The 25,528-nt window shown below is 39.5% G+C and overlaps 2 protein-coding genes across 6 annotated transcripts in view; one reads left to right on the top strand and one right to left on the bottom strand.

Moving 5' to 3' along the window:
- The window catches only part of nalcn (sodium leak channel, non-selective), a 300,357-nt gene extending 283,246 nt beyond the window's left edge, over positions 1 to 17,111 (bottom strand). The window contains exons 1-4 of one of the 5 annotated variants that reach the window (XM_062975470.1): positions 16,764 to 17,111; positions 6,544 to 6,584; positions 4,927 to 5,070; positions 2,673 to 2,855 (exon numbers count right to left, since the gene is read on the bottom strand). In XM_062975470.1, the coding sequence (XP_062831540.1) occupies positions 2,673 to 2,855; positions 4,927 to 5,034 (291 nt within the window). In that variant the 5' untranslated portion in view covers positions 5,035 to 5,070; positions 6,544 to 6,584; positions 16,764 to 17,111. The remainder of the gene's footprint in view (positions 1 to 2,672; positions 2,856 to 4,926; positions 5,071 to 6,543; positions 6,585 to 16,763) is intronic. The other 4 variants (XM_008106968.3, XM_008106969.3, XM_062975471.1 and 1 more) reach the window with 4 other exon arrangements.
- A 6,216-nt stretch (positions 17,112 to 23,327) lies between these two features.
- itgbl1 (integrin subunit beta like 1) overlaps positions 23,328 to 25,528 on the top strand; it is a 203,289-nt gene continuing 201,088 nt past the window's right edge. Inside the window, exon 1 of the mRNA XM_008106971.3 lies at positions 23,328 to 23,777. Coding sequence (XP_008105178.2) covers positions 23,677 to 23,777 — 101 coding nt within the window. The 5' untranslated portion in view covers positions 23,328 to 23,676. The remainder of the gene's footprint in view (positions 23,778 to 25,528) is intronic.

The following is a 25,528-nucleotide window of genomic DNA, read 5'->3' as shown; positions in this document are numbered from 1 at the left end:
AGGACAAAGAAGACTTTGGTTTTTTCCCATGTCAGCAAGATTCAACTCCTTTCCAGATGCCTTTTATTGACATTTCAGAGCCAGTGCCAATTAAGGATGCCCTTGAAACAGTGCCGGTTCTCCCAGATTCTCCTGATGGGTTAGTGTTTGATCGCAGGGCTTTTTTGAAAACAGAGAGATCGCAGAGACAAAGTTTGAGGAGAAGCGCCAGATTAGCGGAGAGTGGTGACTATGGCTAAGCTCAGTTCTCTTGGGAAGAATTAGGGAGTCAGGCACCTGGCGCGGTGACTATGGCAAGCTCAGTTCTCTTGGGAAGAATTAGGGAGTCAGGCACCTGGTTTGGGGGAGCTTATGAACTTCAATAAAAGTATTGCGCTGGAAACTTTCCTCTGAGGTGCCAACATTACTTCTTACTGAGAAGCATCATTGTCTCTAGCTCCTGAAATCCAAGCTGCCTGATGGTGCGCTTACTCCTGAGTAGACCGGGCGCCGGTCTACCTTCTTGCCCAAGTTTGGACTGCGTTTCAGCTTCTGCACATCCAGCTCATGCCTTGCCTTGAAATCCTGCATTTGGACATTTACTCCAGAGGACTCATCTGTGCCACTTTGCTCCTTTTCCCCACTCAATACTCAAGCTGAGTTTGAATGTGTTTCGGTTCTGGACTTTGGACCTTAATATTGGACATAAGACTTTCGCTTATTGGACTAATTTTGATCTTTCTTGAAAGGTCAATTGCTTATTCAACTTTTCTGCTTATTTTCTTCTGGAACTTTATTTGCTTCAATAAAGATATTATATTGTTATTGGCCTCTGTGTTGGTTTTCAGTGCTCTCGCTGCCCAAGGGTGTAACACCTTGGATCATACAGTGGGCTCCAGCAGACTCTGTCCCAGCTCTGTGGATACTCAAAACTGCAAATAATGATCACCCCTATTGAAAAGGAAGATTTTCAGCTAAGAATATCACAGAATTGTGAGTATTAGATTACTTCTGGGGGGGGGGGGCTGTTTGGTAAGATTTCCTTTTTACCTTGCTCTCTTGCTTGTTCATACATGCCCCAGTTTTAATCTATGAAATGTTGGCAAGTATGCAGTTTATGCTTTCTTATTAATCATATATACCTGTATATAAGTCAACCTCATGTTTAAGTTGAGGGTAGGTTTCAGGCCACAATTAAAATTTTTGTTATGAGCCATTCTGCAGAGGCAAAAGCATCAGTGTTGTCTTAGGAAGCCAGCTGCCTTTGGCTCCTTTCTATTCCAATAAAGGGGTATTTCTTTTTAAAAGAAGTATCCACTCTTTTTTTTAAAAAAGGAAGAATTCCATTATGAGAATAGAGAAGAAAAAGGAGATAGTTTAATGTGTCATGGGAGAAAAACTTTATAAAAACCCCAGAAGCATCACTGTTTTGGACAGATTACGGGGGTGGGGGGGTACTTTTAGGTTTTCCCAGAACAGACGAAGCTATTGCTATTCCCCACCCTTCTTAAAGAAGCAGATGATTCCTCTTTAAAAAATACTTAAGGTACATTAACTTATAGCTAAGTTGACTCAGAGTTTTTGGCATCCATTTTTGATGAAAATTTCTGGACTTACACACAGGTATATACAGTAAATCTCTGATTTTCACTTACTCCAACAGTACAAGTGTTCTATATTTACTAATACAGATCTTCTAAGAATTTTATTGGTATCCAAGGATTTGGCTAGAGTAGAAGTAGCTAAAAGATTATAAATAGCATATAAAATTGCAGATGAACTGAGTGTGGACAGTTGCCCTCTCATGGAAATTAACTTGTCAAATGAAATGAAGAGAGGTTTCCACTTTATTGTTAATTAATTCAATAGGAATACATTACAGACTTGTAGTGGCACAAGGCGGCTTACAAACGGCACTTATACAGTGCCTTGAGCAAAAGACTGAAAGGCTGTGTCTGCACATGGCTCTTCCTTGTAGAGGTAGGACATATCTCTGTTCTCTACCAACTTTGATTCCAAAAGTGCATGTTGGGAGATCTAAAATGCTCATTTGTCACTAGAGGCAAAGGGAGGTGGCAATGTATTTTTTGTAATCACACTAAAATAGCTCCCCCTCAAATGGATCCACCTCTGAGCATGATCCAAACATAAGCCAAGATAACGTCTTAGAAAACATACCTTTTTTTTGGACTACCACTCCCCAAATCCCATGGAAATACACAATATATAGAATATTCTGCATAGAAATCTACACCTTATGCAGTCATTTTGTATGAAATGATATGCAATTGTCAATATATGTGTTCACACATTCATTCTGACTCTCAATGAAATGCAAAGAAAAACATGCACACTCAACAATGGAAGGAAGTTGTGCAATTTTTTTGGAAAAAAATAATGAAATGATCTTTAACTGTTTTTATAGTCAGGAGGTTTACCTCTAATAAGTATGTTGGCTAAAGAATAATATGAAGTGAATTTTCATTCAGATCAGCAAAAAGAACTTCAGTTTATTTATTATTTTTTTAGAATGGCTTTGGGGAAAATCTTCCAAACTGAAAGTATCATCCCAGCTCACAAAAACAAAATGTGAGGAATGACTGAGAATTAACTGTCACTAGTTAAGAGAACTCATATAATACTTTACAACTTATTTTTTCCTATGACGAACAATCATTTTTTGGAAAACTCACCTTGACTATGCCACGGATGTGCATCTTTGCTATCATTTCTGCCGTGTAGAGAAACATCAATAGTGTATCAAGAGCAAAAGTCACATATTGAAGAGGTGGATAGTGCTCAAAGGTCTTTGGGGTGTTCATGCAAACAGAAATGACACTTATGATGGCACAGATGCGTAGTAAGGAGTGGACCCACTGAAAAATAATAAAAAAGCAGTAAGATGTACATCATCTCCAACAGTACAAATATGTGACATTTCATTATTTCTCGTAATGGGATCTCATGACCTATATGAATTGGAGTGACATTCTTAATTCAGAAAGAAAGAGACTGAGCAAACTGTAAAATCATATTTACTCTCCTTATATATGCAGAACAGCTTTGCAAATAATTAGTGAAAGTTTCTACTTGCTCTTTCCCCTTTCCATGTCTGTTCCATTTCCCCACCATTGCAAGATATTTTTTTTAAAACAGAGAAAAATATAGAATCAATAATGATTTCATATTCTACTACATTCCATTCGGAAGTTTCAAGAACTTGCGTGACCCCATCAAATGTAAACAGATTTAAAATAATTCAAGAGTACTATTTGAAAAATATCATTTAGCGAAATTCTGTACATTTCTAATTTCAGTAGTTGCATTTGTTGAATATTATGTCTTTCTAAGCCATGAAGGGTGAGTTCCAGTCTTCGAAGGATGGGGTGCATCTTTGTTCCCATTCTGTTTGGCAATCACAAGACCTTACAAACAAGGTCCAAATCTCTCTTCTCTCACCACAAATAATAATAATAATAATAATAATAATAATAATAATAATAATAATAATAATAAAATAGCTGCTGCAAAAAAATAGCAGACAGACTACAAGCAGAGACATAACAACGTTGCTCAGATGATTAATTGGAACTTGTGCCACAAATACCATCTGCCTGCGACAAAGAACTAGTGGGATCACAAGCCTGAAAAGGTTACAGAGAATGAACATGTCAAGCTACTTTGGGACTTCCAAATTTAGACAGACAGTTTTGGAGCACAATACTCCTGACCTCACGATCGTGTTAAAAAACAAAGTATGGATTGCCGATGTAACAATCCCAGGTGACAGGAGGATTGAGGAGAAACAACTGGAAAAGCTAACACGATATGAGGATTTAAAGATCAAATTGCAAAGATTCTGGCATAAGCCAGTCAAGGTGGTCCCAGTGGTGATCGGCACACTGGGTGTAGTGCCTAATGACCTTGGCCTGCACTTAAACATAATCGACGCTGACAAAATTACCATCTGCCAGCTGCAGAAGGCCACCTTACTGGAATCTGCACGCATTATTCGCCGATACATCACACAGTCCTAGACACTTGGGAAGTGTCCAACGTGTGATCCAATACAACAGCCAGCGGAGTGTCTGCTGTGTACTCATCTTGTTGTGTTTCAAATAATAATAATTTAGTCAATATATGTATGCATGATTTCAAGTCATCTGTTGACAAAGAGGTAGTTTTACTAGCTCCTTCTTCTGAAATAGTCTGCAGCTAAATTAATTAAGACTGATCCTGCTTAATTTCTAGGTGTCTTTAGAGTATTTAGTCTTTCATTCTACTATGGAGTTATTAAATGCTCCAAAACCTTATAACTCCAAGAGAGGAGAAGCTCATACACTAGAAATGGCTACCTTGTGTCACATACCATGAGAAAGGGGCATATTAAATATGTGAATAAATAAAAGAATGAAATTCCACCTTATGTATAAGATAAAACATATAAGACATGATCCAAAAAAATGCAATACTTTCCAAATGTCAGTGAATTCATTGAGAAATATTTCAAATCCAGTCAGTGGGATTTTGTAGTATTTTACTTTGAGTTGATCAACCTCTAAGGAATGGGAGAGGAAAGTTAAGCCTAAAGCATAAAGCCCCTAGGTTCCACTTTTGTGGCTCCAAAGCCTCTATTTTTTTATTTTAAAAGGAAGTAGAATTGTCATATGAAGAAATGTCAGCAAATCACACAGAAAGCCTTCCTGATACATGCAAACATGCAAAAACAACAACAACAACAACAACAAAACAACAACAAACAAGAAACAAATCACCTCAAGCCCTCTTAGAACACAACCCATCTCAAATACATTTCTCCCTTCTGTTTCTAAACAGTGACAGGAAGGAAAAGAAAGGGGATATTTTCATGCACTCGGGTCGGGATGCAACAATAGTGAGGAACTGACCACCCAATCCTAGCAAAAACTATGGTTTTTGAAAACTTACTGGTTTGTTAATCCACACAATATCTGCATTATCTGATAATGATTCATCAGGACCAAAATCTGTCACTGGCTGGGCTTCTACCCTAGAACTCTGTTTCCTTTTAAGCATACTGGAATTAGCTTTAGTTGTCTAATTTGGTGAAATCTGAAAAAAAGGGAGAATGTCCAGGTTAAACAAATTAGAGAATGAATGAACATCTGTCTAGCCACTAAAATAAATGCAACTCATTAACGGAAATGAATGTGGAAACATGAACACTGCATAGTTACCATAACAGGTACAAGTCAGGTGAAGTTTATTTATGTTGTCCAATGTAATTCTGTGGTATCTTCTTTTAAAAGTAAGCCAGAAAATTCTAGGTCTCTTCTTCATGCAATTATTCTCCGTTAGACCTCTTTTTATTTTATTTGTTCTAATTATATATCACCTTTTTCCCATGGCCCAAGAAGACTTACAATACAATGGCAACTATATGCTTACAACACCATTAACAGCTTCTTCTTCTTGTTGTGTGCCTTCAAGCCATTTTTGGTTTATGAAGACCTGAAGGATATATTTTTCATGGTTTATATTGGCTTGATTTATTCAGAGAGTGTTGCTTTTCCTGCTTCTCAGGGTGAGAGAGCTTGACATGCCCAAGTTTTACCAAGTGAGTTTCCATGGCTGAGCGGGAATTTGAATCTTGAACTCCAGAGTCATATTTCAGTGCTCAAACCACTACACTACCCTAGCTTTTTAATGAAACTATTTTAAATGTAAAATACCAGCCTCCTTAGCAATTATGTGCTTCCAAAATGTCATCTGAATACAGAAAAGTCTGATAGAATAACAACAGGGAAAAAGCCAAGGAAGGGAGTTTTACAGCTTTGGAACAGCCACTCAGAGGACCTTATTTCCACTCAGGGAGGCTGAAAAAGAATCTATGCAAACATCTCAAATTCTGCAATCATTTTACACACACACATACACACACATTTACAATTAAACAAGTAAAAACAGGGCCGGGCTGTGACACAGGCTGGTTAGTAGCCAGCTGCAATAAAACACTATGACCAAGAGGTCATGAGTTTGAGGCCAGCCCATGTCGGAGTGAGCATCTGACAATTAAAATAAAAAATAGCCCTACTTGTTGTTGACCTAAGCAACTCAAAAGACAGTTGCATCTGTCAAGTAGGAAAATTTAGGGACCGCTTATGCGGGGAGGCTAATTTAACTGATTTACAACTACATTATATGGCATAGTAGATGGGGGCCTGACAAGTTAGAAACATTTACTTATGTACACACACACATCTCAGGGCATCAAAATTAGATGTTACACAAGCATATGGCTATAGTACAAACTCCAAGTCAATTTTATAACCACTGAAGTGTCTTAGTTAATAGAACTAGTGTCTACATTTTCTTAAGAAATGAAGTAAAGTTAAACACATTTCTCCTCCTGTATGTATGCTTTGAATTGCTGTCTTTGAGTCTTAAAAAATCAGCACATAAGCCCAGCACACCATCAAGGCTACCAACAATGGCAACAATGACTTAACAAGGATCACACCTTTCAACATCAGTTATCACTTCTGTTCAGTATTGGTACATCATGACACTCAAAGCAAAACTTACTTTCTGAATATTCTGTAATATTTCTTGAGGGCTTTCAAAATCTAGAAGGAGATATTAAACAACATGAGATGGACTTAACACCTATGCAGACACTAATACATAGAGATTTCACTTGATGAAAAGAGAGTTCCTTTTTTACATGAAATGATTTGAAGACTCATATCCAAATGGCAGAATATGGCCCCTTTTTGTATTATCAAGATGTTTTGTTTTAAAATTTAAGAGACGGCTTCTTAAACCGTGAGACAGGATTCTCAGGTGTGGGTTTTAAATTTACTGGTGATATCCTTTAGGGATATACTTATTGTAGCCTGGTCAGATTCTGAGTGCTCAGAAGATGTGGAAGGGGACGCTGGGATAGATTCAGAGATCCCAGAAGAGGATAGAAGTGGCCTGGAGAGAATTGTTTTGGAATCTCCTGGCAGTTCCCATGAGACTGGAGAAAGTGATATTAGTTCTCATGAGAATCTGCCAGAAGTGCAGGCTGAGAGAAAAGTGGGAGACAAATGTTTGTCCAGATCATGGTGCTTGGAACTTCAGAGACAGAGTGTACAGAAGGGACAGACTCACTTTTCCCAGTGGCTTACAGATAAGGAGAGGAAAAGCAGGTGTGTAAGGAATGATGTCATGGGAGGGTTTGAGGCCTTTTAAGTGGTTTTCTGCTGGTGAGAGCTCCTTTGTGAGAGCAACATTGTATTCAGGTGAAAAGCTCTTGATTCCTGGTCCTACGTTTGTATATTCATGTATTCAAGTTTCTAAGTTTGTTCCTGGTTCTAGTTTCATGTGTGGCATAGGTTGCCTGCCTCAGATTCATGCTATCATGTTTATGGATATATCTGGGGATTTACTCTTGAGACTGTATTTGAAAGGATTTTGGAATCTTAGCTCTCTTCAACTGTTTGAACTTTGATTCTCCTTTTTAGATTTGCTAATTTTGATATATACTCTTCTTTTAATAAACTTTTGCTTACTGGATTATCTGGACAGAGTGTGATTTGTGGTGAAAAGGTGTTTCAGGGCTCTCATGCAACAATACTATCTTGTCTGTTGTTTTGAACATCATCTTTGGAATTTTTATAGAGTACAATTGCTTTGAAGAAAGAAGTTCTTTTCTTTCTGGACATGAAAAAATGAATGCAAAAAACAAACAAATCATATTTTGGTGACTGTCAATATTCCTCTGTGTAACTCTATCATTGGGGCATCCACAGTCAGAAACTCGGAACATTTGCATGTTATGACAATCTGCAACTACATTTTGAATATGTACTATAACACCTACAAATGTTGTATGGAATATGTGTGTGTGCATGTACAGATATTGAAGTGTGCTACTTTTAACCCCTTTGTTTACTAAGCCCAAGTGTTAGTCCCAAATAAATTCTCCTGAAATATTGGAACTTGCATAAGTGTTGAAGTAACTATAGATTCAATAGGTCACTTTAGTTGAGACTAATGATTGAATTTAGCCTTGGCATGTTTAGTGGCCACAGAGCACCAAGTATTTCTTAAAGGAGAGAGAAGACCAACACAAATGTACATTTATAGTGCCTTGAAGAAGCATTAGCTCGCTCTTGTTTTTGCCATGCTTTGTTCCATTACAACTTGAAACTGAAATTGATATAATTGGCTTTGTTACTACAGTAAAGGTGCAAAACACTCTGCCACAAAACTGAACTAAATAAAACAAACTGGCACTTGTAGGCTGCAAAAATATTCATCTCCCTCTGCTTTCACCTACTAAATAAACTCTAATGCAACCCACTACCTAAATAGCCACATAAATAACTAAAGTTCACCTGTTGGCAATTCAATCACATTATTTTAAGTTAAATTCACCTCTTTTAAAATAAACACCATCATGAAGACAAATGAGCTTTCAAAAGAAGTCTCAAAGTTGTATGGGAGCACCAATCAGAGTTGGGGGGTTTTAAAACACAACTTTCCCAAAAGTTCATTGAATTTATTACAGGTTGAGTATCCCTTATCCAAAATGCAAAAATCTGAAATACTACAGAATCCAAAATTGTCTGCATGGGGTGACTGAAACACTGTTGTCTACTGATAAAACTTTGTTTCATGAACAAAATTATTAAAACTATCATGCATGAAATTATCTTCAGGCTATGTGTATAAGGTAGATATATGAAACATAAATAAAGTTTATGTTTATATAGTAGAGTCTCACTTATCCTGCCCGGATCCACAGCTGTTTCTCTAGGCAGCAATGCGCAGCAGGCCAACACACCCAACAATAACTCAAGTGCAGACACACTTTCAAACAAGTGGCAGACTTGTTATAAAACATGATGTTTTGGTGCTTAATTTGTAAAGTCATAACGTAATTTGACATTTAATAGGCTTTTCCTTAATCCCTCCTTATTATCCAACAATTTTGCTTATCCAATGTTCTGCCAGCCCATTTATGTTGAATAAGTGAGACTCTACCTTACTTAGATCCCATCTCAAGATATCTTATTATGTATATTCAAGTATTCAAAATCAGAAATAAATAATACTTGGATAAAAGATGCTCAAAATGGGTGAACTATGGAACTTCCTTGAGAAGGTTGTCAACTAAATTCAGTAACTAGTATGAACAGCGTTAGTCAAAGAAACAAGCAAGAGACCAGATGTAACTCTGAAGACGTTAGAGCGATCCACAGCTGAAAAGGCAGAAATAATTCATGAGACAACAGTTCCCCGGACAAGCCAAAAGTTGAGCTTTATGGGAAAGCGGCAAAAAGAAAGTGGTTGATGAAACAAATTGCCCTTATCAAAGCTCATTTGAAGTTTGCAAAAAAGCATGTTGGATGCATAGTAAATATTTGGAAAAATGTGTTTTCTCATCTGATTACCTGGAGTGATGTTGGCCAAAGCGTCTGAGAGATGTAGGGAGAAAGGGAGAAGAGAAATCACTGCCTCCTTTCCCCCCTTGCATCTCCAAATGCCTTGGAGTCCTAGCCAACGTCACACCGGGCACTGAGTGACAGATACTACCTATGTTACACCTGGTAGTTGTTGCTACAAAAAAACAAAACAAAAACAGGATGGGGATGGTGAGTGCCATCTCATGTGTCCATGCCTCCTGAGCCCAGGGGAATATGAGGTAGCTATGAAAACAATTGGGCTATCTTGGAACCAGCCCAACTGCGAACATGGACCTAAAGTCGTTATTTGGTCTGGTTTCTCGGCGACTTGTGTTAATGTGGTTCAAGAATGTGTTAAATGGCTTTGGCCCACATTAGACTGAATCAGCTCCATTTATCATGCAGCAGCCACAGAGCTGATTCATCGATCTCCACACACACACACCCCTTGGGATAATAGGTCAGAGAGTGGCCTGATGAAAACCAGGCTTCAGTCTGATAGAGAATCTTTGGCAAGATTTTGGGCAACTCAACAAAGCTGGACTACTTCTGCAAAGATTAGTGAGGAAAAAAAATCCATGGTCAAGTGGTGTCAATCTGATAAGACTTGTCCAAGAAGACGCACAGCTCCCAAAGATGCTCCTAAAAACTGACAGGGTGAATACTTACACAACTAATAAGTACCAGTTAGATTTTGTTTACTTCATATATACAGAGGCGGTCCAACCATAAGGCGAACTAGGCACTTGCCTGTGGCGCCATCGTCCCAGGGGTGCCATCGTCCTGGGAGGAGGGCACCACTCTCCACCTCCTTCTCTTTTGGGCCTTCCAGTGGCCACGCTGGGCCTCCCGGTGCCCGTGCTGGGCTTTCCGGCTGGCGCAGACCCACCTTCGCACAACGGGAGCCCACCTTTGGGGCCTTCAGAGATTGTGAGGTCTGTGAGAACTTGGAAGCTAGGTATGTGGGGTTTATATATCTGTAGAAGGTCCAGGGTGGGAGAAAGAACTTTTCTTTGAAGCAGGTGTGAATGTTGTAATTAATCACCTTGATTAGCATTTAATGGCCCTGTGGCTTCAAGGCCTGGCTTCTTCTTGCCTGGGAGAATCTTTTTTTTTTTGGGAGGTGTTAGCTGTCCCTGATTGTTTACTGTCTGGATTTCTTCTGTTTTCAGAGTGTTGTTCTTTATTTATTGTCCTGATTTTAGAGTTTTTTTTAATATTGAGGGCTATCTGGGTTATCTAAGTCCACACTGCCCTATATCCCTGTTCAATGTTTAGTGCTAAATTCGCAAATATAGTAATTCCTACATAACATTACCATGTATTGAACTGCTTTTTCTATTGATTTGTTGTAAAATATGATGTTTTGGTGCTTAATTTGTAAAATCATAATGTAATTTGATGTTTAATAGGCTTTTCCTTTATCTTTCCTTATTATCCAACATTTTCGCTTATCCAACGCTTTTATTTTTCAGTGATTGGTTGGGGGGGGGGGCGCCAAAATTCTGTTCGCCTACACTTGAAAAATACCTAGGGCCGGCTCTGCATATATGTGTGTGTGTGAGAGCGCGTGCGCAATAGGAATATGTGTGTGTGTGTGTGTGTGTGTGTGTGTATACAATAGAGTCTCACTTATCCAACATTCACTTATCCAACGCTCTGGATTATACAACCCAGTTTGCCTCCCACCCCGATCCACAGCTGTTTCTCTAGGCAGCAAGGACTGAACTTTTTATGGATTTAATTTCTGACAATGTTGCTACCGTAAGTTCATTTTATGCAATTCTATCTTTATTTGCAGTCAATTTGTTACTAGCCAATTGTTTTTAGTCAATGTTTTCAATATATTGCAATGGTTTGGTGAAAATTCATAAATATAGTAATTACTACATAATGTTACCGTGTTTGGGACTGCTTTTTTTTTTTTTAGCGTTCTTGGTGCTTAATTTGTAAAATCATAACACAATTTGACGTTTAATAGGCTTTTCCTTAATCCCTCCTTATTATCCAACGTTCTGCTGGCCTGTTTATGTTGGATAAGTGAAATTCTACTGTGTGTATGTGTGTGTGTATATATATATATATATATATATATAGAGAGAGAGAGAGAGAGAGAGAGAGAGAGAAATATATATATGAATGTATATACATTATATATACAGTATATATATATATATATCCTTTGCCATCTTTATTTTCTGCATATCAAGTAGAAACAATGCCTATTAAATCCATTTTGTTTTCAATTTATAACATAACAAACTATGGAAAAGTCAAAGGGAATGAATAATGTTTTATAACTGTGTATTTAAAATTTAGGTGGGCACCTTGAAAATGCAACGCATTGAGAAGTTTGCCTTTGCTCCCTCTGTCTTATCATGCAAGGATCAGTGAGACAAATCAGTTCCTATCTTTCTATAATATTCTCTGAATGTCAGGCAAGTTTGTAGATTCCCGAGGGTACATCATATTATAAAAGCAGTAGCATTTCAATTTACTATATATCCCCAAGGCAGTTATGAGAATGACTTGGTCAAATCTGACTTCATATTTCCAACCTTCAGAGTGGTACTGGAAACCACAAAAATTCTTTATTGCATTTTATTAAATCATTACTTTTTCATTTTGATACCTCATGTGAAGATCCAGCCAGGTCTATAGCCAGCCAACCTATGCCCAAATAATCCAGGATAATGAATCCAAGGGTTTGTTACAGTTTTGGGATATAATGAACCATAAAGGTAAAGGTAAAGGTAAAGGTTTCCCCTGACGTTAAGTCCAGTCATGTCTGACTCTGGGGTGTGGTGCTCATCTCCATTTCTAAGCCGAAGAGCCAAGGTCATGTGGCCGGCATGACTGCATGGAGCGCCGTTACCTTCCCACCGGAGCGGTACCTATTGATCTACTCACATTGGCATGTTTTCGAACTGCTAGGTTGGCAGGAGCTGGAGCTAACAGCGGCCGCTCACTCCGCTCCCGGGGTTTGAACCTGGGACCTTTTGGTCTGCAAGTTCAGCAGCTCAGCGCTTTAACACACTTCGCCACCGGGGCTCCTCAATAATGAACCATAAGCAGGTCTAATGCCTTAGAGGCACCAGGTCCTCTCTGATCTTTGAAACTAAGCAGGGACAGGCCTGGTTAGTACTTGGATGGGAGTTATTCAATTAATATCTGGTGCTGTAGGCTATATTTCAGAGGAAGGAACTGGCAAAAGCATGACTGCGTATTCCTTGCCTTAGAAAACCCTATGAATGTATGGATTTGCAACACATCAAGAGGTGACTTGAAGGCACACAAACACACACATTAAATATAATCCCATAATCCAACTAAAGTATGTTTACCAATTTATACAAGGAACAAGTATTAGCTATAGTCCAGCACTAAAACCACTATACCAATTTGGCTCACATTTTTTTATCGAAAATGATAGCAAAAGGACATGTTCACGATATTTACATTGGGTCAAGTCAATTCAAAGGCCTCATACTGGTTGCCAATAAAAGAGCCTGTGGTTTTGCATTCCTGCTTCATGATGTGCTTGAAGAAATTTCTACTCTAATTCCAGACATCTCTGCAAATTAGACCCCTGCTTAAGATAAGGAGACTTCCAATTTAAAGACCATATTTTACAACATCTTTGAATCTGGGTGTCATCTGAAAATACAGTGCAACCTTTGACTTTTCAGGTAAGGCTTGGCTTTCCATTGCCCATATATGCTGCAAAACAAAGTAGGAAAAAGAGAAGGAAAGAAAAAATGTAGAAAGGAAGCTGAAAAAAATCAAATCACTGGGGAAATAAAACATTCAACAGTACCACTCTGAACCACAAATGAGAATGCTGAATGAGCAATTCTGAAGATGACAAAAAGGTGATGAGGAAATAACAGGTAATGATACCAAAAAGGCCATGCTCTGCCTTTGACTTTTGTGCAAATCTCATTTTGATCCAGAAAAAATACTACTGAGAAGTGGAAGTCCATATAGAATTTGAATTCAGTTCCATTCTCGACATAATGAAAATCTATATGTGTGTATCTACCTTCAAACTGCCCATTGAATTATGGTGACCCCGTGATTTTCTTAGGCAAAGAATACTCTGATGAAATATAGCATACAGTACTTGACCTTGAGAAATCAATTCAAACTTCAGAAACGTTTGCAATTCACTATATGTAAACACAGAGAACATAGTAAAACTAACTTGATGAACACATTTCATTGGACTGAGCCATTACATTGGGGTATGGCTGGGCCAGAAAACTAGTGTAATAGTCTCTTCCCCCACCGAATCCTGGGAAATGAATGTGAAGGGAGGATCAAGGGTTCGCTGTTCTTAGCACCTACACCAAAATATAAATTGCAACTTTCACCAGTAAAAATTATAATATTTAAATTTTATGCAAATTTAAATATCATAATTTTTCACTGATGAAAGCTACAATGAATTTTAAACTGACACACACACACACATATATACCTGTGGGATATTCTTATGAAGGCTTATATGTAACACAAATGTAAACCACACATTATCAAGAATATATCTTGTCTGTCTTCAATTTATTTCTGACTTATTGCATCTCTGTCATAGGAATTTCTGGGCAAGAATTCTTCAGAAGTGGTTTGTCAATGCCTCTCACTTAGGCTGAGACAGTGTGACTTCCCTACTGTGACTGAGCAGGGATTCAAACCCTGGCCTCCCAGAGACCTAGTCCAACATTCAAACCATCACATGATATTGGCTCTCCAGAATGAATGTGTGTGTGTGTGTGTGTGTGTGTGTGTGATGGACATTGAGTGTGAATGGGCTAATTTTCTGCATTAAAATTCAACATTTTATAAATGATAACAGAAGAGAAGGCCACAAATATTTTCTTGTGCAAACTTCTGTATATTACTAATCTTATTACATGAATGCCAAATTAATGGTGCATGGATCTGTATCATTAATTTTGGTAAAGGGGGGTCTTAAGACACAAGAACACTAATAATTTTTTCACTTAGAGCAGAGTTTTCCGAACATTTCATACTGGCGACACACATTTTAGGCATGCATCATTTAGTGACACAGTCATTCCGTTTTATTAGCAAACTGCAGGTTAAGCCAACCCCTTAAAAGAGATATGAACACATACATACATTGTAATAACAAAAAAGGGTGCAGACATAACCTATCTCATGAAAATAATAATAATAATAATAATAATAATAATAATAATAATACTTTATTTCTAGACCGCCCTCTCTCCTTGAAAGGACTCAGGGAGGTTACACACACAAAAAAGGCAAACATTCAATGCCCTAAAAAAGTACAATCACATCAAAAAATACAGAATAATACAGGTAATAACAAAACTTATCACAAAGGAATTAAGCATCAAAATGGAAACAGAATAAAAATGATCCAGTAAAACAGAATAACACTAATAACATGAGTTAAACATTAAGACATTTATCTTAAAAACAGTTAAAATACATTAGAAATGGCTATAGCAGGTGTTTGCTTAAAGTGTATCATAGCAGCCATGGGGTAGAAGTAAGTTAGCCAGAATTCTGGTGGCATTAATTTCATGTCCTAGTCCTCCTCCTCTCCATACACTAAAATACGTACATGCGTTTTCAAGTTTTTTTTTTAAAGGAGAGGAGGATGGGGGCTGTTTTTATTTCTTTAGGGAAGGAGTTCCAGAGATGGGAAGTGATCACAGAGAAGGCACCCTCTCTCGTTCCCACCAGCCGCCCTTGAGATGGGGGTGGGACTGAGAGCAGGGCCTCCTCCGCTGACCGCAGTGCATGAGACGGCCTATATGGGGAGATGAGATCAGAAAAATAGCCTGTACCCGAACCGTTCATTCATATTTTTAAAAGATTGATGTATTGCTTATTTCACATAGACTAGAGACACACCTACACACCGCAGCTAACACATTGATGTGTTGCAACACCCAGTTTGGAAGGCTCTGACTTAGAAAGTAACCCTGGATGAATCTTTTTACCCTGCAATGGCCCTGCCTCAAACATAAACCACACACTTCTGCTGGTATTAACCTTCCTGTTTTTAACACCAGCAGTCCCCTAGCCTTTTCTTACTAGAAAAGAACATTATCATGGCAGAAAACACCAAGTGCCTAAAATATCTTTTGATGGACAAAAGACATCAGTCCCAAGCGCACCTGTTTTGGCTTTCCCTAGCAAACTGACAATTGTCAGTGTGCTGGAAGAAGCAAAGACCACCAGTATTGAAGCAATACTATCACCTCTGCTGGACTGGCCACGTTGCCCGAATGCCCGATCACTGTTTCCTAAAGCAGTTGCTCTACTCCTAACTCAAGAATGGACAACGGAATGTTGGTGGACAGGAAAAGAGATTTAAAGATGGGCTCAAAGCCAACCTTAAAACTGTGGCATAGACACCGAGAATGGAGAAGCCCTGGCCCTTGAGCGCTCTAGCTGGAGGTCAGCTGTGACCAGCAGTGCTGTGGAATTTGAAGAGGCATGACTGGAAGGTGAAGGGGAGAAATGTGCCAAAACGAAGGTGTGTCAAGCCTACCCTGACCTGGACCGCTTTCCGTCTGGAAACCGATGTCTTAACTGTGGGTCAAGGATAGGGCTCCACCATCACCTACATACCCACCTCCAGAATACTACACCTGGAAGACAATCATCCTCGGACAATCAGGGATCATCAAAAGCAAAGCAAGCTGAGATGCTGAAACAGGCCTGTGTCAAGTCAAGGATGATTTCCTGCTCAAAATCTGCAGGCCTTTGTGATGCAAAAGGAGGCCAAGAAACACCATTTCAGCCTGGCCTAGCCTGGACCATGCCAAGGGATGCCAAGCAGAGGAAAGCTATCTGAAATCAGCCTTTGGCGTAGAAGCTGGTAGAAAAGAGGCCGGGAATCGAAGAAGGCCCAGATGATCCTCTTGCAAAGATAGGCCTCTTTGGAATCCACCTGCACTAAAAAGAATGGTGGGTGCTGCCAATTAATGGGCGGACTCTCCCTTTGAGATCAAGCCCACCTTCGGACTCCTTGAGTGCTGCTGGAGAAGGGGGTCGGGGGAGGGCCCGTCCGCTTCCTCCGCGATGGGAAACAACCAGGCTCCTTGCTTCCCCTGCTGCCTCCTCCCCAATCCCAGGGAGGGGGAGAAATTCCCAGGTAAAAAGAGCACCTCCACCCGCATCCCTGGCAACCAAAACAAGCCTCCTTTGCCTCCGACGCACGGCCCTCCCCTCCTCCCTGGATGCTCCGCAGCCTCGCCATCATCCTCGAGCAAGAAAACGGGAAGGCGCCGGATGCAGGCGCGACCCCCGCAGCCCTCCTCCCGCTCCTTTCGCCATGCAGCCACCTACCGCCTGCCTCTCCCTTCATGGCGGGGCTGGATCGGGATGCTCAGGCCCCCCGTTAAGCTTACTGGCCCGTGGGGGAGGGGTGGCTGGGTGGCCTTTTTGGGTCCAAGAGCGGTCCCTCCTCCCCGCGCCTCCAGTGAGCAGAGAGGGGAGGAAGGAAGGAAGGAAGGAAGGAGGAAGGGAAGGAAGGCTGGCTGGCTGGTTGCTGGCTCTCGCTCGCTCGCTCGCAGTCGCCCAGCAACAGCTGTTCCCCGCCAGCCAGCGAGAGAGCGAGCAGGCGAGCGAGAGAGTGAGCGAGCATCCCCGGCACCGAGAGAGAGCCAGAGTTGACACGCGCAAGCGGCGCCTCCTGCTCCCTCCGCGGGCCCCTTCCCCGTGGGCAACAGCCCCCCGTGCCTTCCTCTGCCGGAGTGGCCTTCTCCAGAGGCTGGCTGGCGGGGGCTTTGGTCGTGCCCTTCCTGCATGGCACAGGGTTGGACCGCAGGGCCCTTCCTTGGGGCCTCTTCCGACTCTAGGCTCTTCCTTTGCCCCTTCTGCGCCCTCCACCCCACCCAGCAGCATCATCTAGGAAGGCAAAGGAAGGGAGGCAGTGAAACCTGGAGTCACCTCTATCCATGTATCCCAAATGGGGTAGGAGGAAGACCACATCACAGATGCATCAAGGAAGCCACAGCCCTGATCCTGTAAGACAGTGGTTCTCAACCTTCCTAATGCCACGACCCCTTAATACAGTTCTTCATGTTGTGGTGACCCCCCAACCAGAACTAGAGCCAGAAAAAAAAATGGGAGCTGCAGGGGGATGGTTTGAAACTTTTTTTAGCATTTTTTTTTTCGTGTCAGGAGCAATTTAAGTTGCTTCTGGAGTGAGAGAATTGGCCGTCTGCAAGGACGTTGCCTAGGGGACGCCCGGATGTTTTGATGTTTTTACCATCCTTGTGGGAGGCTTCTCTCATGCCTCCATGTGGAGCTGGAGCTAATAGAGGGAGCTCATCCGCACTTTCCCTGGGTGGGATTCGAACCTGGCAGCCTTCAGGTCAGCAACCCAACCTTCAAATCACAAGGCTTTAATCCACTACTCCACTGGAATCATGAAGAGTCATTCCATAACACAAATAATTTAGAAATCAGGCTCCATGGATAAACTTCAGTGGACACTCAAGACAGATAAACTTCAGTGGACACTCATGGGGATTTGGTTAACCAGTTAAAATTAATGAGTAAACCATATTTAAAAAAAAAATGAAAAAAATTCAGGGGGGGGCTTGTTGAACCCCTAAAGTTTAAAAGAAAGTGTTTCCAGGAGTTCTAATTGCTTTCCCTGTTTTGACAGCCCAATCAGCTGATCAGCTGTTTCAGACTTTTAAAAAGCACACATAAACTGGTGCAGTCTACTCAGGGGGAAGGGAAGGAAAATACATGTTTTGTATGACTCCAAGACTATACAGTCATGTGAAGGTGCACATTTTTCAGGGGGAAGCTGATTTTAAGTGCATCTTTTTCTACCCACACTTTAGCTAAACGTCATTTACTCCCCCCCCTTTTTTTATCCTAGTTACTTTTGGGGTTTTGGCCATGTGTAGAAAGGACCTAAGACGCCTAGATCCCTTATTTATTTTATTTATTTACAGTATTTATATTCCACCCTTCTCACCCCAAAGGGGACTCAGGGCGGATCACATTGTACACATATAAGGCAAACATTCAATTCCATATAACATAGAACAGAGACAAACGCAGAGGCAATTTAAACCTTCTCCAGCTTCCAGCTTCCTGAGGGTATACTTGATTCTGGCCACAGGGGGAGCAGCTGCTTTATCATCCACTGCGACGGCACTTCCTCATTCCAATGGCGGCTGGGTGATTTTTATGGTGTCGTAAATTAGCCTCTCCACATATAAGTGGTACCTAAATTTCCTACTTGATAGATGCAAGTAGAGGGGGTTGGTGCTTCTTCTAGGCCAGGGGTCCCCAAACTAAGGCCCGGGGGCCGGATGCGGCCCTCCAAGGTCATTTACCTGGCCCCCGCCCTCAGTTTTATAATAATAATGATAATAATATCATAATGTAATACAATATAACACTAATAATAATAATACCATACAATAATATTAATTATATATTATATATTACTAATAATATTACAGTATAGTGGTATAGTTCAATATAGTAATATATAATGTTAATAGTGTGCTATGCTAATAATATAACATATTGTATGTACATATAATTTGTAAGCCACTCTGAGTCCCCTTTGGGGTGAGAAGGGTGTGATACAAATGTAGTAAATAAATGCAGTAAATCAATAAATAATAAATAATTTTAGACTTAGGCTCACCCAAAGTCTGAAATGACTTAGGGCACACAACAACAACAATCCTAATTAACTTGATTATCTCATTGGCCAGAAGCAGGACCACACTTCCCATTGAAATCCTGATAAATGTATGTTGGTTAAAATTGTTTTTATTTTTAAGTATTGTATTGCTCGTTCATTGTTATTTCATTGTTCTTGTTGTTGTTTTTGCGCTACAAATAAGACATGTACATCGGAATTTGTTTGTTTTTTTTCAAATGATAATTTGGCCCCTCAACAGTTTGAAGGATTGTGGACTGGCCCTCTGCATAAAAAGTTTGGGGACCCCTGTTCTAGGCTGTCTTGTAATATGCTACGCTCTCACCCGTCACCACTGTAGTCAGAGAAGGGGATTATTCCTCTTTTGATAAGAGTTAATACTGTGAAGGGAAAAGGAGACTTTTTGAATATCTAAGGTGAGAAAATGGTGGTGACAGTGGGCCAGGGCATGTCTCTACAGAATAACCTTGACGTATCCATAGGTCATGTCAAAATCTGTCATTTTGCCCCAAATCTGCTCTCAACTTACACGTGAGAGTGATTTTTTAAAATCGTGTCAGAAGCAACTTGCAGGTATATATGGTATATGGCCTTATATTTCTCCCTGTTCAAATTCATTTTGTTGTTTTACTTTTGGAAAGCTGTGAGATGTCCATAATAGCAGTGGGTATGAATGTTTACACTTTATTGACTGCACTAGTGTCTCTGCAACGGTCATGAAGAGGATGAGCAGGTGAAAGGTCTATGCCGTTTAAGAAGAAGAGGACCCAAGGGCACATCTTGTAAACAAGAGTGCTTGTGCAAATAAAGTGAGATGCGTGCAGATCTAAATGTTCTCAGTACAAGTCATATGAATGAACACAGAACAGATGCAGATTCCTCTCCAAACTGAATTAAGCTTATTACATTTTAGCTCTTAGATATTGTGTTTCAGACTAGTTTATCCATTATACTGAAGGTCTTAAAAGGACCATGACATTAAATAACCTATTAAGTCCTCCAAAAATATTAACAGGAGAAAATACATATATACGTGCATGCACACACTGTCAAATAGACTTATATATATTTAAAAATCTTGCAAAGGAGTTCATACTTCCTTTCCTCCCATTTATTCATAGGAATATGTTACTATGAGGCAGAAATATGCTGTAGGCAATTCCATCTCCTTATACGAAGTGACAGCTGGAAAGTGAGACTCCACAGCAAAATCTTAATTCTACACCAGTCAATGAGAGTTTATGAATGTCTGCTATGACATTGTCTGGCAGGGTGAAGGTGTATTAATATACATAGAGAACAATACTCTTTATTTATACAATATTTGCGTTCACTGAATTCAAAAATGCGAAATATTGTCCACCTGCGTGACTCAGAGAGTGGCACCCATGGTTCAATATACACAAAGTTTGTTTCATGCACAAAATCATTAAAATATTGTGTATACAATTACCTTCAGGAAAAATAAATGAATTTCACTTCTTAGATTTGGGTCTCATCTCCAAGATAAATCATTATTTACGTATATGCAAATACAAATATTCCCAAATCCTCACCTCCTCAAATGATATAACTCCCAAATCCTTCTGGTCCCAAGAATTCTGATAAGTGTATTCAATCTGTAATTGTAAGGAACCTATTATACTTGATTGTGTATTTATTTTAACTTGTGCATGTCAGTTTTCATCTCACACAAAACAGCTTACAGTTCAAAGGAAGTGACAATAAGATGCATTTATTTGCATCAGGTCTCACTGAGAGAATCAAAGTTCACAGTCATCTGTCACTGACATCAATGGGGCATTGTAATTCTTCTTTAAATGATCACATAAACCATATAATGCAAGAAGACTGAAGGAAAGTTTCAAGAGTATTAGAATGGAAGTGGACTTAAAAAAAATCTCTGCCCATCCAGTAGCATATCATGAGGGAATGAATCCAATAAACAATACATAAAGTAGATTCTAGAACAATCTCAATTACTTTTTGGACTAAATTCAGTCTGCAGCTGTTGGTTGCTTTGTTTTCTTTTCATGAGCGCATTAGTTCCATGAAATGCTTGTTGTATAAGCACATCCTAAGGGTTTGTTTCCAATTACTTTTCCACGCTACCGATTATCTTGGACCTGTTCACTCAATGCCATCTGAATCTTTCACAAGATAAGGCTGCAGCAAACATATTGCTCATGAATTTCTTGGGGCAGAAGGCAAATACCACATGGAAGAAAATCTTCCCCCTTTTGCTGTAATTTTGATTTTTGGAATAGCCACTCGCCCACTTTGGATCAGAAGGCTGGCCAGGGAAATCTTTTCCATTGAAAGAGAAATTATTCCTCATCACCTCATTCCCATTCCCTTCAGCCCAGCAACAACAAAATAAATATATATGACTCTCATTACAGTCTTATAAATGTGTTTTGATACAAAAGCAGGTCTTCAGTGACCAAAATTACACAGGGAAAAGTTTTAAAAAATCAATTCTTTTCTAGGCAATTCTAAAGCTGGAATTTTAAAACTACAGCATTGGGTATAATGTTTATGCGTTGAGTTACCATTGGTTGTAGAGAGTTATTTTTAAACATTCTGGAAATGTTACATCTCTCTGAGTCATGGTTGTAAGCCTAATAAATGTAATATTTTCTTAACTGTTGTCATATATTATCTGTACTGGTACACTGTAAGTTAAAGATCTGTTCATTCTAAACTGTTTAAGCTTTTGGGATGATGGCATCTCAGAGCTTTGCTGACAGATTTTAATTTCCATAATGCAAACATCTGACATTTTGTTTGCAGCAAAGTCCAAAGTGACAAGGAGGCAGCTTAATTCAAGTATCATAGCAGTGTTAAGAAATCTTAATCATGATTTGGTTTAATTACAGAACTGGAGGTCTCTGTGATAAACCAATACAACTAAAGTCAGAACCGTTTCTCTGAAGTGAGTTAACAAACTGTGGTTTCTGCAGCAAAGATACTGTCATGCAGCGGAAATGGGAGTGAACTTAGAATAACATATGAAGCCGAAAAATCAGAAACGGAAAGCTGTGAAGGTGCTCAAACCTCTGGTTTAGCTGCTCTTTGTTTGAAAGTTCAAACCAGGATTTGATATGTGAAGTGAACAATCGACACAAGGCCACTTGAGATTCGGAGAGGGCACAAATATGTTTTTCCTGCGTTAAACGGAACTATAAAGGACAGCTCACAACCTCTGCAGAGAAGCGAGGCTAGCCTTCCAAATCCTTCATTATACTGTTGTCTTGAATGAATTCGCCTCCAAATGCTTGACTTCTAGAATAATAGATTTTTGTTGGGATGACAAAGTGGAATAAAAGGGGTTAACCCCCCCCCCCCCCCATCCATGATCAGAGGCAGTATTGCATAGTGGTTTAATGTTAGACTAGGATCCTAGAAGGCTAGAGGTTGAATATCTGCTTGGCTATGAAATAAGTTGGACAGACTTGGATAAATCACATTCTGCCAGCTTTGGAGAAAGGCAATGGTAAACTCCTCCTCAATAGATCTTGAATATCTATTGACAGGGTTGTCATAAATTGTGGGATTTATTTTTTTTTTAGAAAAATGAATATAGGGAATATGATTATGTATTTCATATATTGCCCAGATTCCCCCTGAGTTTCTAACTGATGTGTTCCTTTCAGAATTTGCAATCATTTCTACACCAGCAAAAATGCATATGTATCACTTCACACTTTATACCTTAGTTGGGTTGTGTGTATGTATATGTTCAGGGCATCCCTAAAATTGTAAAATATGGGTGCAATACAGACACAGGTCCAAAGTCTCTACACTGTATGTGGAAACAGATTGCAGAACAGGCTATAGTTTCCAACCTTGTTTAATACTTTGTCAGGCTTGAATGTGCTGTCATTTGATGTGGAAAACCCACCTAAAATATGTACGTAGTTCTGATGCCAGAGTTGTTAGCTTGATAACTATGAAGGTAATCCTGAACAGCTTTTCAGCTGGGGAAAAGAATAGGGAGGTAAACTTTTCTTCTTTCTTTCTTTCTTTCTTTCTTTCTTTCTTTCTTTCTTTCTTTCTTTCTTTCTTTCTTTCTGCTAGTCTGAAGAATTTGAAGTATTCACCTGAACTCTTAATGTTACACTTGGAAAGTGCTCTTAGCATTTTCTGCCAAGCCAGAGAAACATACATTTCCCTTGGTCCCTTTGCCACGATTATCTCCAAATATCCATTAATCAAAGTTCATTCAAGTGCACTTTCTTCAAATGCTTACCATGTCTGTCTTTCAAGAATGGGGTCGTTTCTCGAAACTGTGAACAGGATACTTTATTATGTCAAAACAAACCATCTGGCTGTACAACTGTTTCTAATTACTTCCCTGCCTAGACTGTAAACTTTGGGGTTTGGCACCAGCCTTTCCTTCCAGGATGCTGACCAAATCCAGCTTCCAGGCAGCTAATCAAAGGCACTTGGTGAAGCACAGAGGGAAGGAGCCGGTTTTGGCCAGCTCAAAACTCTGCAAGTCCACTGGATTTCGGACTCTCCCGTTGAACTCCTCTCTTACAACTGTCCTGGGATCCCACCATGTCTACACAGGGGCTCCTCAGCATGGTGTCGTTTCTATCATTGACTTCACTCTTCGTTCTGCTGCCGACTGTTCCACAAAGTTTATCCCTTTCCCTGCGGTAAGAGCCATTGTTTTGTTTAGCAATTAGCTTTATTGGTTCTGGGCAACAGGTTGCAGCATGAAAGTGGCATGATCTCGCTCTCTCTGTGTATGTCTGTAGTTCCCTCTCTCCCCATTCTTCATCCTGCTGTTTGCCTCTGTTAAATTAAGCAAAGAATAATGTATGCTCCAAATGTGATTTAGATATTATTTACATTTTGACAGGGAGCCATAGATGTGCATAATACACAAACTATCAGAGAGAAGAGGGTTTGGGCAGAAATGTGCCTTGGATCTAGAGCTTGGTCCTAATATGATGGATCCTCCTGGATATTGAATGATTCTGTTTTTTCTAGGTTTCTAGGTTCCCAACTAGTTTTAGTTAGACTGTGTTAATTATCTGGTGTCACCCAATTCCTCTTGAACTCATAGTGCCAGTGAAAGTTCCAATAAGAACACATTCTCACTCTAATTATATGGGGCAAACTTTCTGTGGAAATGTAGTTGGCATTCTATGGTCTGGCATTTGGATTTCTGTTCTGTTCCTTTGTCCCAAGGAAGCAAATATTACCCCTAGACTTAAACAAAAATAAATAAGTAAATTCCTGAGTGTGATATGAGTGTGCTAACATATGGAGCACATACATCAATTGCCATGGCTACATCCTGTGAAATCCTGAGTCTTGTAGTTTAGTGAGACATTAGAGTTCCAGGTACTCTTCCCTAAACTGCAAATACCAGGACATCATAGAATGTTATCATGGCAGTTAAATTAGAATAAAAGTGATGTAATTGTGTAGTATGGAAAGGCTCTGTGATTTGGATTGGGGAGATTTGGATCTATATATTCATTTGCACCTGAAGCACAACACGTTAATGTGAACCATTTCTGGTCCAGCCTACCACAAAGGATTGTTAGAAGGGGAAAATACTATTTCCCTAAGTGTCTTTGGGAAGCACATCAGTGAAATAAATACGTTGCAAATGATTTACTCATTTATTTTGTTCAGATTATTTGATCCTGAAGACAACTGTTATTTGAGTCATGCAGAGCTTCATTTCAAGAAAAATATTTATCATTTGGATTTGAATGTCAGAGCCATAACTTACTCTTAATTAAAATTGGGCATCTAAGGGTGCATCTACACTGTAGAAGTAATGGCTTTTGACAACACTTTAATTGCCATGGCTTATTGCTATAGAATCATGGGAGTTATAGTTTTACAAGGTCTGTAGCCTTCTTTGCCAAAGTGAATCCTCCAATGTGTGTTCAAGTTTTTTTAAAAAATAAAATAAAATAAAAACCGTCACCTACCAGTGAAAGGAGAGCTGTCTCTAGCCTTCTGTTGAGTAGGTTTCACAGTCTGTTAGCAATCACCTACATCCTTGCCAGACAGGACTGTGACAGTGCTGGGACTTCGAAAAAGGTCTTCTCTGGGGATCTTAAGATTCAGACACATTCATAGAGACTTTCAAATACAGTAGAGTCTCACTTATTCAAGTTTTGCTTATCCAACATTCTGGATTATCCAAGGCAGTATGCCTTTAAGTAGTCAGTCCTTTTGTAGTCAATGTTTTAATTTCATTACGATATTTTGGTGCTAAATTCATACATACAGTAATTGCTACATAATGTTACCATGTATTGAATTGCTTTTTGTGTTGATTTGTTGTAAAACACCAAGTTTTGGTACTTAATTTGTAAAATCATAACATAATTTGATGTTTAATATGCTTTTCCTTAATCTCTACTTATTATCCAACATTTTT

This window comes from Anolis carolinensis, chromosome 3 (assembly GCF_035594765.1).
Source record: "Anolis carolinensis isolate JA03-04 chromosome 3, rAnoCar3.1.pri, whole genome shotgun sequence".
Taxonomy (NCBI): Eukaryota; Metazoa; Chordata; class Lepidosauria; order Squamata; family Dactyloidae; genus Anolis; species Anolis carolinensis.
Note: the sequence above shows the minus strand (reverse complement) of the source record. Positions and strands in the feature narration are given on the sequence as shown.